Source organism: Chiloscyllium plagiosum, unplaced genomic scaffold (genome assembly GCF_037043375.1).
Source record: "Chiloscyllium plagiosum isolate Xiang-an unplaced genomic scaffold, Cpla_swu_hap1 HiC_scaffold_21, whole genome shotgun sequence".
Taxonomy (NCBI): Eukaryota; Metazoa; Chordata; class Chondrichthyes; order Orectolobiformes; family Hemiscylliidae; genus Chiloscyllium; species Chiloscyllium plagiosum.
Window position 1 is genome coordinate 6,795,042 of NW_028270159.1, and position 14,278 is coordinate 6,809,319.

The 14,278-nt window shown below is 42.5% G+C and overlaps 1 protein-coding gene across 1 annotated transcript; it reads left to right on the plus strand.

The window, feature by feature from the left end:
* Positions 1-1,603: 1,603 nt before the first annotated feature.
* Positions 1,604-8,528, plus strand: LOC148146085 (uncharacterized). The gene is made up of 4 exons (XM_087998194.1): positions 1,604-1,952; positions 2,555-2,695; positions 3,671-3,820; positions 6,243-8,528. Exons 2-4 carry the CDS (start codon positions 2,579-2,581, stop codon positions 6,405-6,407), a joined length of 432 nt encoding a protein of 143 aa, XP_087854320.1. The 5' UTR covers positions 1,604-1,952; positions 2,555-2,578; the 3' UTR covers positions 6,408-8,528.
* The last annotated feature ends 5,750 nt before the right edge of the window (positions 8,529-14,278 follow it).

Genomic DNA, 14,278 nt, shown 5'->3' on the forward strand with positions numbered 1-14,278 from the left:
ATGACTGTACCAGTCAAACATCCATCCATTCTAATTCAATTTTCCAGCACTTTTATGTTGTAGTATTTCAAGTGTTTGTTAACTATTCTTTTAAGCACAGTTCCAAATACCCACAACTCTCTCATTGAAAGGTAAATCCTCAGTTCCCTTCTAAACCTTCTGCTCCTTACCCTTAATACTGCACCCTGGTTATTGGCCCCTCCACAAAGTAAAGTTTCTCCCTATCTGTCTTCTCTATGCCCCTCAAAACTTTGTACACTTCAAGGATATGGAACTCTCTCCCACAGGAAATAGTTGGTGAATAACATAAACACACTTAAGGGTTTACATTTAAGTATGAGAGTGAATTGTGTCATGCTGAGAGGGCAAGATGGCAAGGGATAGGAGAAATCTCATGTACAGCATAAGTAACATGGTTTAGTTGGGCCAAGTGGCCTGTTTCTCTGTTGTACTGTAAACTTTAGGGAAGGGAATTAATGGATATGGAGATAAATAGGACAACTAAATTTTACTGTTCTGATGAAACAGGCTAGAAGGGCTGAATGGCTTCTTCATTTTTGTATGATACTTTCAACATCCTCTACCATCTGGACTTGCAGATTTAATTGTAGCAGAAAAAGGAGAAGGACAGAGAAAACTGTAATGACAGGCAGCAGCCGTTCTGGAAGAATGCACTTTCACATTAAATAGAATTAATAGCACAGAAACAGGCGCTTTGGTCTAATTCATAAATGTTGCAATGATCCATTTGATTTTCCTCCCATTCCAGTTTTTTAATCCTGTTAACATAACTTTGTTTTTTCTCCCTTTTATGCTTATATAATAGCCCATATAAGATTAGATTACCTACAGTGTGGAAACAGACCATTTGGCCCAACAAGTTCACACCGACTGTCTGAACAGCAACCTACCCAAACACATTCCCCTACCCTACATTTACCCCTGACTAATACACATAACATTATGGCAATTTAGCATGGCCAATTCACCTAACCTGCACATCTTTGGACTGTGGGAGGAAACCGGAGCACCCGGAGGAAACCCACGCAGACCCAGGAAGATTGTGCAAACTCCACAAAGACAGTTGCCCAAGGCCGGAATCAAACCCAGGTCTCTGGTACTGTGAGGCAACAATGCTTACCACTGAGCCACTGTGCCGCCCTGAAGTATTCTTCATATTTGCCACAACCACTTCAACTAGCCATCTAAATCTTACTTACTGTCCCTATATGGAGTCCACAGATTCATAGAGTTATACAGCATGGAAACAGACCCTTCAGTCCAACTCATCCATGCTGACCAGATATCCGAAATTAATCTAGTCCCATTTGCCAGCATTAAGCCTACATCCTTCTATACCCTTCCTATTCATAGACCATCCAGATGCTTTTTAAATGTTATAATTGTACCAGCCACCATGACTTCCCCCGACAGCTCATTCCATACACGCACCATCCTCTGGAGAAAAAATTGCCCCTTAGGTCTCTATTAAATATTTCCCCTCACCTTAAACTTATGTCCACTAGTTTTGGATTCCCCTACCCTAGGGGAAAATACTTTGTCTATTCACTCTATCTATGCCCCTCGTGATTTTATAAACTTCCATAAGGTCATCCCTCAGCTTCTGACCCTCCAGGAAAAACAGCCCCAGCCTATTCTGCCTCTCTCTCTACAGCTCAAACCTTCAAATCATGGCAACATTAGTAAAGTCCCTTTATGAGTGTCTACGAACAAGAATAAACCCATCTTTCAACATGGACTCTGAATTTTTCTGATCAATCCAAACTGCAGCGGAAACATTTTAATCCAGTTCAACTGACTCCAGCCCTGCTTTTCTCTGACGCCAAATCGTGGACGAATTCTTCACATTCCCCAAGATCCAACTTGTATTAAACACTGGAGAACTTAGAAATAAAAGAACATCTTAAACCACCACCAGAAACCCTCACCAGGTGAGTGTGCACAGGGTGACAGATGTGGAAGTTTTCTGCGTGAGGTACAAATGTGACAAAGTTGGGTCAAAGTTTATTGTAAGATTCTTGATGAATATTTTTGCTCAAATCTCCAGAATAACCACTCCAGCTTTGCTGTCGAGGCCATAATCCAATCATTGCTCACCCAGCCCAAAAAACTACACAGCCAGCAGACTATGAAAGGAACGGCTTTTAAAAAAATCTTTGATCATTACCCAGAAGGTCTGAAATGTGTTGGTTGGAATAGATTCGGCAGTAAATTACAAAAAGGAATTGGATAAGTACTTGAAAAATAAAAATGAGTAAAAGCAAGAAGAGGGGGACTGGGATAGATTGGATAGCTTTCAAGCAGCAAGTGTAAAGCCAATGGACCAAAATGGCCTATGCTGCATGTTTGTAGGTCCTGGGGCAGACCCAGTAGCTATGCCAGATTCTGTTAATTGTCTGCCTCAAACCACGTTGAACAAAACTCAGCTCCTAAAAGCTTTTGTGGTGCCGTGATAGTGTCCCTACCTCGTAACATCTCTGAACAGGTTGATTAGAAAAATATCTGAAATTCAGCTACTTTCTTTTGTCACCAGCTGACAGGCTTTTGGACCTTTGCAATGTCAGTAAGAGAAAGCCCGAAGACCGATGAAACATTGGCTCTGATGAAAGATCTGGAGGATCGCTTGAGGGCTCAAATTGACAAGCTGGAGCATTTGCGACTTTCTGTCGCTGAGGCAATGCAATTTTATTTTCATGTTTATCGTTTAACTTGCTGTCACCTCAATAATATGCTTAGGGATGTATTTCTGAGGGACGTGCGACTAATGCTTTGGAAAAGGGTGTCAGGCTAACTAAAATGAATATTTTGTCAGTCCATTTGCCCTAGATTTGGGGAAAAGATAATAGTTTAGCAACAGAATGGCATACCTGCCTCCGAGTCATAAGATTGCGGGCTCAAGTCTCAGTAAGAGACTAAGCACTTCTCAGTTGTCACTCCTGGTGCAGTACCAAGGGAGTGCTGCACTATTATAAAGTTAAAAATCACAACACCAGGTTATAGTCCAACAGGTTTAATTGGAAGCACTCCGAAAGCTAGTGTTGGACTATTACCTGGTGTTGTGTGAGTTTAACTTAGTACAGAGGAGAAAGTGAGGTCTGCAGATGCTGGAGATCAGAGATGGAAATGTGTTGCTGGAAAAGCGCAGCAGGTCAGGCAGCTCTGCAGATGCTGGAGATGGAAATGTGTTGCTGGAAAAGCGCAGCAGGTCAGGCAGCCTGCAGATGCTGGAGATCAGAGATGGAAATGTGTTGCTGGAAAAGCGCAGCAGGTCAGGCAGCCTGCAGATGCTGGAGATCAGAGATGGAAATGTGTTGCTGGAAAAGCGCAGCAGGTCAGGCAGCCTGCAGATGCTGGAGATCAGAGATGGAAATGTGTTGCTGGAAAAGCGCAGCAGGTCAGGCAGCCTGCAGATGCTGGAGATCAGAGATGGAAATGTGTTGCTGGAAAAGCGCAGCAGGTCAGGCAGCCTGCAGATGCTGGAGATCAGAGATGGAAATGTGTTGCTGGAAAAGCGCAGCAGGTCAGGCAGCTGCGTCGTACCCCAGTCCAACGCCGGCACCTCCAAATTATGCACTATTATAGGGAGGTTAAGCTACTGGTCCTTTACTTCTGCTGTTTGAAAACTCTGTGCTGTCTCTCTGGGATCCAGGCCCTGTCGCCCAGCAGTGAGATTGGGTTCGATTTTATCCAGGATGCCAATGATGACCTGAAGCTAGCAATTATGGATCACGGTGACTGGCTGGCAAGAATGAACGAGCGAATGGAGACACTTCAGATGAACACAGCTGTATTTGTGCAGGTGAGTGAGACTTAGGACCGTTTGTAGACGTAATCTTTTGTATCTATACAAAATTTAAAAAATAGATTTCTCACCTCCCCACGCACTATATTGGTCAGTTTTACTTAAAATGGTCACTACACTTGAACAGTATTTAATTGGCTGTAAAGTGCTTTGATATATCTGCTAGTTGTAAAAGATATTATTAAACGCAAGTCATAGAGATGTACAGCATGGAAACAGACCCTTCGGTCCAACCCATTCATATTGACCAGATATCCCAACACAATCTAGTCCCACCTGCCAGCACCCGACCCATATCCCTCCAAACGCTTCCTATTCATATACCTATCCAAATGCCTCTTAAATGTTGCAATTGTACGAGCCTTCACCACTTCCTCTGGCAGCTTATTCCATACACGTACCAACCTCTGCGTGAAAAAGTTGCCCCTTAGGTCTCTTATATATCTTTCCCCTCTCACCCTAAACCTATTCCCTCCAGTTCTGGACTCCCTGACCCTAGGGAAAAGACGTTTGCCTATTTACCCTATCTATGCCCCTCATAATTTTGTAAACCTCTATAAGGTCACCCTCAGCCTCTGACGCTCCCTATAGGTCAAATCCTCCAACCCTGGCAACATCCTTGTAAATCTTTTCTGAACCCTTTCAAGTTTCACAACATCTTTCCGATAGGAAGGAGACCAGTATTGCACGCAATATTCCAACAGTGGCCTAACCAATGTCCTGTACAGCAGCAATATGACCTCCCAACTCCTGTACTCAATACTCTGACCAATAAAAGAAAGCATACCAAACGTCTTCTTCACTATCCTATCTACCTGCGACTCCACTTTCAAGGAACTATGAACCTGCACTCCAAGGTCTCTTTGTTCCCTAGGACCTTACCATTAAGTGCTACTAAGATTTGCTTTCCCAAAATGCAGCACCTCGCATTTATCTGAATTAAACTCCATCTGCCACTTCTCAGCCCATTGGTCCATCTGGTCAAGACCCTGTTGTAATCTGAGGTAACCCTTTTCAATGTCTTTTCATGGTTTTACTCAATTGACATATAGATTAAAAAAAGGAACAATTACTATTTTCAATATTACCTAGCTCATCATTAAAATAATTTGAGGTGAAAAAATATTAAATATAAATCTTGGGCTCCTGTGGTGCATTGATAGTGTCCCGACTTCTGAGCTAGGAGACCAAGATTCTCATCCCACCTGTTCCAGAAGTGTGTAATAATATCTCTGAACAAGTTGATTAGAAAGTATCTTAAATGCAAGTCTTTGTAAAACATTCAGCCTATTCAATTTTGATTGTCATAAAGCGTATGTTATAGAGTCACACAGTATGGAAACAGACCCTTCAGTCCAACTTGTCCATGCCAAATGGTTTCCTCAACTGAACTAGTCCCAATTGCCTGCATTTGGCCCATATTCCCCTACACCTTTCCAATCCAAATGTCTTTTAAAATGTTTTAACTGTACCAGCTTCTACCACTTCCTCTGTAAGCTCATGCCATATACACACCACTCTCTGCGTGAAAAAAATGTCCCTCAGGTCCCTTTTAAATCTTTCCCCTCTCACCTTAAACCTGTACCCTCAAGTTTTAGACTCTCCTTACCCTGGGGAAAAGACCTTGGCTGTTCACCTTATCTATGCGCCTCAGTTTTATAAACTTCTATAAAAAGGTCACCCCTAAGCCTCCTACGTTCCAGTAAAGAGGTCCCACCGCTATCCAGTCTCTTCTTTTCCTCAAAACCTCCAGTCTTTGTAACATCCTTGTAAATCCTTTCCGCATCCTTTCCAGTTTAATAACATCCTTCCTATAGCAGGGTGGCCAGAATTATACACCAATGTCTTTACCAATGTCTTGTACATCTGTAAGATGACATCCCAACTCCTGTAGTCAGTGCTCTGACCAATGAAGGCAAGAGTGCCAAATGCCTTCTTCACCACCCTGTCTACCTGTGACACCACCTTCAAGGAACTATATCCCTACTCCCCTTGGTTTCTCCATTTAACAACAGTCCCAAAGGCCCTACCAGTAACTCTGAAAGTCCTGCCTGGTTTATCTTGCCAAAATTCAACACCTTGCACTTATATAAATTAAGCCATTCCTTGGCCCATTGGCTCAGTTGATCAAGATCCTGGTGTACTATTAGATAACCTTCTTCACTGTCCACTATACCACCAATTTTGGTGTCATCTGCAAACTCCCTAACCACGTCTCCTATCTTTTGTATCCTATACTATGGATGTGCGTCATATCTTGTTGTATGCATTATGTACATAACCTGATGTGTCATATGAAACACACAATGCATGTTATTATCCAAATGAATATCTTTTATAGGCAGAGACAACTCTGTTTTAAAAGACATCACAAGGACAGTGCAGCTAATTTATTTTTATAAAACTGTTCTATTTTCAGATGAATACGAAGCCCAGGATTTGGGCTAATAAACATTCCAGCAAGCGCTACAGCCGCTGGCCCAAGTCCACAATTGTGGATGATACTCGGTCAGAGGTGGGATGGTCCCCAGTGAGAACTCGCCGAAATAGTGATGCTGCATCTGAGATGTCGTGTGCCTGGTAGCAAACAACCTAACAGCCCTGAGCCACCAGTATCTGGATATGTGGCAAGGATTCAAGGCATTTAGTGACATTCCTGCTTGTGCATTCCAACATTCTCAGTTGCCCAAGTCATTTTTCTAAATATAAAAGGTCTCCAATCTCATCAGACTCCATGGTTCCAACATCCTTTCTTACAGTCTGCATACAATGTATGTGAACCAGAAGTGCTATACCAATCCTATTATAGCTGTCACCTGTAATAATTTATTGATGTTGTTGGCTGAATTTATCAGTCATGATTCTTTCCATAGTAAAGAGGTTGTAGCTTTGAATCCCACTCCCAAAAACCTTGAGCACATAATCCAGGCTGACAATCTCCGTGCCAACACTGAGGGAGTAATGCATTTCTGTGATGCCTCCTTCAGAAGAGATATTAAAGAGACACATACCTACCCTCTCTTGTGGAGAAAAAACATTAATGGCCACTATTTCGAACAGCAGAGGTGTTCTGCTCAGTGCCCTGATCGTAAGAAATAGGAGCAGGATTAGGCTATTCAACCCCTGAAGCCTTCTCTGCTATTCAGTAAGGTCACAGTCACTGATTGTGGTAAACTACTTTATGATGTCCACCATGAATCTCAACTCCATTCTTGATTAAAATCTGTCTACGTTAGCTTTGAAAATATTCAATGACTAACCTCCATTGTTTACTGGGGAAGAGAATTCCAAAGACTAACAAACCTCTTAAATTCCTTGTCTCCATCTTAAGTGACAGACCCCTTACAAGGCTGAGCCCTCTAGTTCTAAATTCTCTGAGAAGTGGAAACACCCTCTCAGCATCTATCTTATCAAGGCAACTCAGATTAGTCACCTCTTTTTTTAAAAGTTGCAATGAGTGTAGGCCCAACCTTTCCTCAAAAGGACAACCTCTTTAATTGAAGGAATCTATGCAGCGAACCTTTTCTGAACTGCTTTCAATGAGAATATATTCCTCCTTAGTAGTGAAACCAAAATTATACACAATACTTCAGGTGCAGGCAGGGTCATTAAATAATTTTAAGACAGAGGTGCATAGATTCTTGTTAGATAAGGGAATCTAAGTTTATTTTGGGTAGATAGGGGATGTGAATTCAAAACACAAACAGATCAACTAAGATCTTATTAAGTAATGGTGCATGCTCAATGGGCTAAATAGCCTTTTTCTGCTCCTAATTTATGTTCATATTAGATTAGATTACCCACAGTGTGGAAATAGGCCCTTCGACCCAACAAATCCACACCGACGCACAACCCATCCAGACCCATTCCCCTACATTTACCCCTTCACCTAACACTATAGGCAATTTAGCATGGCCAATTCATCTAACCTGCACATTTTTGGACTGTGGGAGGAAACCAGAGTACACCCACGCAGACAATGTGCAAACTCCACACAGTCAGTCGCCTGAGGCAGGAATTGAACCCGGGTCTCTGGCGCTGTGAGGCAGTAGTGCTAACCACTGTGCCACCTCACATAGGAACGTATATTTGTTTTAATTAACCAAATTCCATCTCTGGATTGTATCACTGTTTCCACAGATTGGAGAGTTATTAACCAGACATAGGTAGAAAATATTTGGCAAAAGAACCAGAGTGGAGACAAGAATTTAATTTGCCCATGATTGTGATTATCTGAACACACTACCTGAAATAATGATGGAAGTAGATTCCGTGGTGATTTTCAAAAGGGAGTTGGATAATTAATTGAAAAGAAATTTTCAGAAATAGTGAAAAGATTTCCAAGGCAAGGGCAGGTGTAGAGTTACATGAATTACTCAAAAGTTCAGGCAAAAACTAAATAAGACTGAAAGCCTCCTTCTGTGCTCAAGGTTCTATGATGACTTCTGAATATAAGACTGTTGTCCAGTAATCCGAAAGGAGACATTAACATTTTCCACTTGTGGCAACAGCTCAGCAATTGCTGCAGATCAATATGCTGTTCAATCTTGCAACAGGAAAATAAGTATTTTGATCAAAAGAATATTGGGACCAATTATTTAAACACCATTTTCTCTAACTTGTGCACTTTTATACCTTGAACTTGTCATCAACGCAATAATGGAACAATGCATATAAAAGTTTTCAATTAAATGTAGGAGATGGGTGATTGACTAACATTTACTTTGTTGTTATAAAAAAAAGTTTTATACCACATCAATACTATTGATCTTTAAAAATGCAATGAATACAGTATATGCATAATACATATGCATGTACAGATTCCTCCAAACATCTATCCTAACTCTCTGGGAAGTTCCACCAGAGTTGCCAAAACAAATTTGAAGGGTTGGAGAAGGAGCCACATTCTGCTGTATGTCTTTGGTCATGGAGTGAATCAAAGGGTTAGAAGCTCATCTCAGAGTTAAATAGGGCACCTGGCCTGTGAACCATCTGGCTCAGATGATGCCGAGAGAGGGGCTTGCAATTTCCACTTGCTATGAGCAATTAATTTCTAAGCTGACCTCTTAATAGGAATACTGACAACAATCACACACTATGGCCTTAAAAGGGGAGGGCCAGTTATTCCTTGACACCAGAGTAACACACTTCACCTTTGCAATGTTCTACTTTGGTGGGGCAGGAAACCAGATGTCATTATTATGGGTACATTGGTGTTTGATAAGATCTCAAGAGGTTAATGGCACCGGGATGATCAGCGACAGATAATCACTAGCAAACAGGGAGGGTGTTATCACTCTGGTCTGAAATGGGTCCGTAGTGGAATTTGTTGTAGTTGTCCATGGCTGAATATGATAAAATGGCTATTAGGAGTTTTCTTTTTAACTGGTGCAAACAAAAGTTTAGCTGATATAGCATTTCATATTGCTCAAAACATGGCCTTCACAGCCAGACAACAAAATGTCTGAGTCGGAGTAAGATGGGGCTTGAACGCAAAAAGCAAGACACTGATAAGGCAGCTCAGATGAAAACCATTTGATTTGAGATTTCCAATTTTTGTATGAAATAAAAAGGGCAAGCTTGACTACCTGAGAAGAGGCTTCTGAAATAATTATAAAACCCATTAGACACATTTGTATGAGAATAGGTTTAACTTTTATTAGATATTGGAGAATTAAATTTCTGAAGGCATTTAGTGATACTTTAGAATATGGCTTAAATAATTTGAAACTTATGCTTAGGAGGAACAGAGAGCTTTGGACTCAAGATTCCCAAAGCCTGTAAGAGGTTTTCCTCTCCTCATATCTGGTCCTGCTGTAGATTCATTGATAGAGACTGATCACAGTAATGATCTCAACAACTCCACCGTCATTATACAATTAATGCCATTTATAAGTTTGCTGATGACACCACCATAGGCAGTCGAACCTCAGATGGCAACGAAACAGACTACAGATGGGAGGTGGAAGACCTGGAAAAATGGTGCACTGAGAACAACCTAGCTCTTAATGCCGGCAAAACCAAGGAACTCATTACTGACTTTCGGCGAGATGTTACTCATGTCCCCCTACACACTAACAGCACAGAGGTGGAACGAGTGGAGAGTGTCAAGCTCCTGGGAGTGGTCATTAACAACAAGCTTTCTTAGACTCTTCATGTGGACGCATTGGTTACAAAGACCCAATAATGTCTCTTCTTCCTCAGGAAGCTGAGAAAATTTGGCCTGACGGTGAATACTCTTGCCAACTTTTATAAGTGCGCCATCAAGAGCATTCTGTCTGGATGTATCACTAGCTGGTATGGCAACTGTACCATTCTAGATCGGAGACGGTTATAGAAAGTGGTGAACTTGGCTCGGACAATCACAAAGGCCAACCTCCCATCTACAGAATCCATCTACCAGGCCCGTTGTCAAGGAAAGGCCGCCAGCATTCTCAAAGATCCATCCCACCCTGGCAATGATTTTCTACAACTTCTACCATTGGGGAGAAGGTACAGAAGCCTGAACATGCACCAGCCGGTTTCAAAACAGTTTCTACCCTACTGTTGTTAGAATACTGAATGGACTCACAAATTCTTAGCATTTGCCTGTACCTGTGTTTTTGTTTTGCCCCTGTTTACTTATTATTTACTTATCTATGCTATTTAACGATGTGATCTGTTTGTCTTGCTCACAAGGTAAAGCTTTTCATTGTGCCTTGGTACACGTGACAATAATTCAATTCAAATTCAATTTGACTACAGGATAGTGGAAGGCAAAGCCTATGGTCCTTCTATATCCTAACAATATCCAAGTTCGCAAGATATGTTCAAACACTTCATCTTTGCACTTGCCCATGATCGCTCAGGATGGGATATTCAAGACACCCCCTTTAACTACTTCATTTTCCATCACCATTCATTACTGCATGATTGAAAAACTTTACAAACATAAGAATCAAGAGCATGATTAGGTCATTTAGCCCCTTGAGCCTACTCCACCATTCAATATGATCCTGGCTGATCTGATACTCCGAATAACTTTTGATTTCCTTTACCTACCTTTGATAAACCAAGAAGCTATCCAGCTCAGACTTAAAAATGAAAATAACTCTGCCTCCACTGCTCTCTAGAGAAGAGAATTCCAAAGACACAGTGAAAATATTTATCCTAATTTCTATCCTTAATGGAAGACGCATTTAAATTCTGTCCGTTCATTCTGGTGTCTCCCACAGGTGAAACATCCTTTCAGTGGCAATACAATCACCTCTAGATTCTGATAGATAACAGACGGAACCTATACAACCCTTCCTTAAGATACACACCATCCCAGGTATCAGTTGAAGGAATCTTCTCTGAACATGCTCCTCCTGCTTCCCCTCTGTCTACAGCATAAAATCAAGATTTTCCAAACCCTTTAAGATCTTCAGAAGTCATAACAGACTCAAAGTATTAAGTCTGTTTCTCTCTTGGTGGATGTTGCCAGATCTGCTGAGTTTTTCTGTTTTTATTTTGATTTACAGCATCCACTGTATATTGTTTTTATATGTAACTAATATGAAAATAGCCATCATCCAATTAGTCATCAAAACAGGTTTGATGAGCTGAATGGCCTCTAGTTACTATAAGGAGAAAGTGAGGTCTGCAGATGCTGGAGATCAGAGCTGGAAATGTGTTGCTGGAAAAGCGCAGCAGGTCAGGCAGCATCCAGGGAACAGGAGAATCGACGTTTCGGGCATAAGCCCTTCTTCAGGAATGAGGAAAGTTTGTCCAGCAGGCTAAGATAAAAGGTAGGGAGGAGGGACTTGGGGGAGGGGCGTCGGAAATGTGATAGGTGGAAAGAGGTCAAGGTGAGGGTGATAGGTCAGACTGGGGTGGGGGCGGAGAGTCGGGAAGAAGATCTCAGGTTAGAAAGGCGGTGCTGAATTTGATGGATTTGACTGAGACAGGGTGGGGGGAGGGGAAATGAGGAAACTGGTGAAATCCGAGTTCAGACTGAGACAGGGTGGGGGGAGGGGAAATGAGGAAACTGGTGAAATCCGAGTTCAACTGAGACAGGGTGGGGGGAGGTCTGACCTATCACCCTCACCTTGACCTCTTTCCACCTATCACATTTCCGACGCCCCTCCCCCAAGTCCCTCCTCCCTACCTTTTATCTTAGCCTGCTGGACAAACTTTCCTCATTCCTGAAGAAGGGCTTATGCCCGAAACGTTGATTCTCCTGTTCCCTGGATGCTGCCTGACCTGCTGCGCTTTTCCAGCAACACATTTCCAGCTCTAGTTACTATAAGGAAAGCGTGTTTATAATAGAGCCAAACGTCTAGATGGAAATGGTTGTGGGTTTGGAAGGTGCTGTCTGAGGATTTTTAGTGAATTTCTGTAGTGCGTCTTATATGACTAGGTCAGGCTGTTGCTTGATTAGTCTGTGAGACAGCTCTCCGAATTTTGGCACTAGCCCAGAGATGTTAGCGAGGAGGACTTTACAAGGTTGACAGGGCTGTTCCTGCTATGGTCTTTTCTGGTGCCTAGATTGATGCCAGGTGATCCATTAGGTTTCATTTCTTTGAGACTTTGTAGTGATTGGTACAACTGAGTGGCTTGCTAGGCCATTTCAGAGGGCAATGGAGAGTCAACTACATTGCTGTGGGTCTGGAGTCACATTTAGGTCAGACCAGATAAGGACAACAGTTTCCTTCCCTGAAGGACATTAGTGAACCAGATGGGTTTTTCCAACAATGAATTCACGGTTGTCAGTAGATTCTTAAAAATTGAATTCAAATTGCACCATCTGCCGTAGTGGGATTTGAAACTGGGTCCCCAGAATATTAGCTGAGTTTCTGGATGAATAGTCCAGTGATAATGCCATGAGGCCATCGCCTAGTTAAACCACAGCTGGAGCAGTGTGTGCAGTTCCAGTCAATGAATTCTAAGACCATGAGATACAAGAGCAGAATTAGGCCATTCCGCCCATCGCGTCTACTCTGCTGTTAGATCATGGCTGCTACGTTTCTCAACCCCATCCTCCTGCTTCCTCTCCTTAAACCTCAATCCCTTACCAATAAAGAACCTGTCTACCTTTGTCCTAAATACACTCAATTGTTTGGCCTCCATAGCCTTCTGCCACAGAGTTCCACATTGTCACCACTCTCTTGCAGAAGAAATTGTTCCTTACCTCAGTTCTAAAGTGTCATTGCATCACTTTGAGGCTGTGCCCCCGTGTATCCTAATAGTGGAAACATCATCTTCATCCAGGCCTCTACGTGTTCTGTAAGTTTCAATGAGATTCCCCTACTCATCCTTTTAAACTCCATACGTACTGACCCAGAATTCTCAAACACTCCTCATATGCCAAGCCATTCATCTCCCGGATCATTCTTGTAAACCTCCTCTGGGCTCCCTCCAATGCTAGCACATCCTTCCTTAGACACAGGACCCAAAACGGCTCACAATATTCTAAATGTGGGTATGATCAGACCCCTGTACGGACCAACTTGTTTTAAGGTGGGACAGTGGCTCAGTGGTTAGCACTGCTGCTTCACAGCACCAGGGTCCCAGGTTCGGTTCCAGCCTCAGGTGACTGTCTGTGTGGAGTTTGCATGTTCTCCCAGTGTCTGTGTCCACAGTCTAAAGATGTGCAGGTCAGGTGAATTGGCCATGCTAAATTGCCCATAATGTTAGGTGCATTAGTCAGAGGGAAATGGGTCTGGGTGATTTATTCTTCAGAGGGTCGGTGTGGACTTGTTGGGCCGAAGGGCCTGTTTCCACACTGTGAGAATCTAAAATATGCAGCCTCAGCAGTACATCTCTGCTTTGTAATCCAGCCCTCTTGAAATGAAATGAATGCTAATATTGCATTTGCATTGCCAACTGAACCTGCATGTTAACATTATCAGAAGAATGTGATGGTACTGGAGACAGTGCAGAAGATTCATCAGGATTTTGCTGGAGATGGAGTGACTCAGTTAAAACAGAAATTAGATAGGCAGAGCAAAGGAGGGCGAGGGGAATCTGAATGAGGGGTACAAAGTGGTGAGGGGCGTAGATAGGGAGAAACCTTACCCCTTAGTAGACCGGGAGGTGGAGGTAGAGGGGGTGGATACCAGTTTTAAGTGAGAAACAGGAAATTTAAAGTGGATAACAGGTGTTTTTGTTTAAAAATCAGAGTCACCATGAGAAGTAGGAACAGGAATAGGTAGTCCAGTCCCTTCAGCCTGCTCTGCCATTCAACAGTAATTGTGGCTTATCTGGTGGGAATCCGGAGCTCACTGTGTCTGACAAGGATGGTACAGTCAGAAACCTTCATAACATTTGAGTAGTACTTAGATGAGCATTTTCTACCCAATGCATACAAGGCTATGGGCCAAGGCTCCTTTCCCTGCTACACAGTCTACAAAACACAGACTCTCCATTCTTTGTACTCTCAAAAGGGTCACAAATCACCCTAGAGAGTGGTGGACACCAAGGCATTGAGTAATT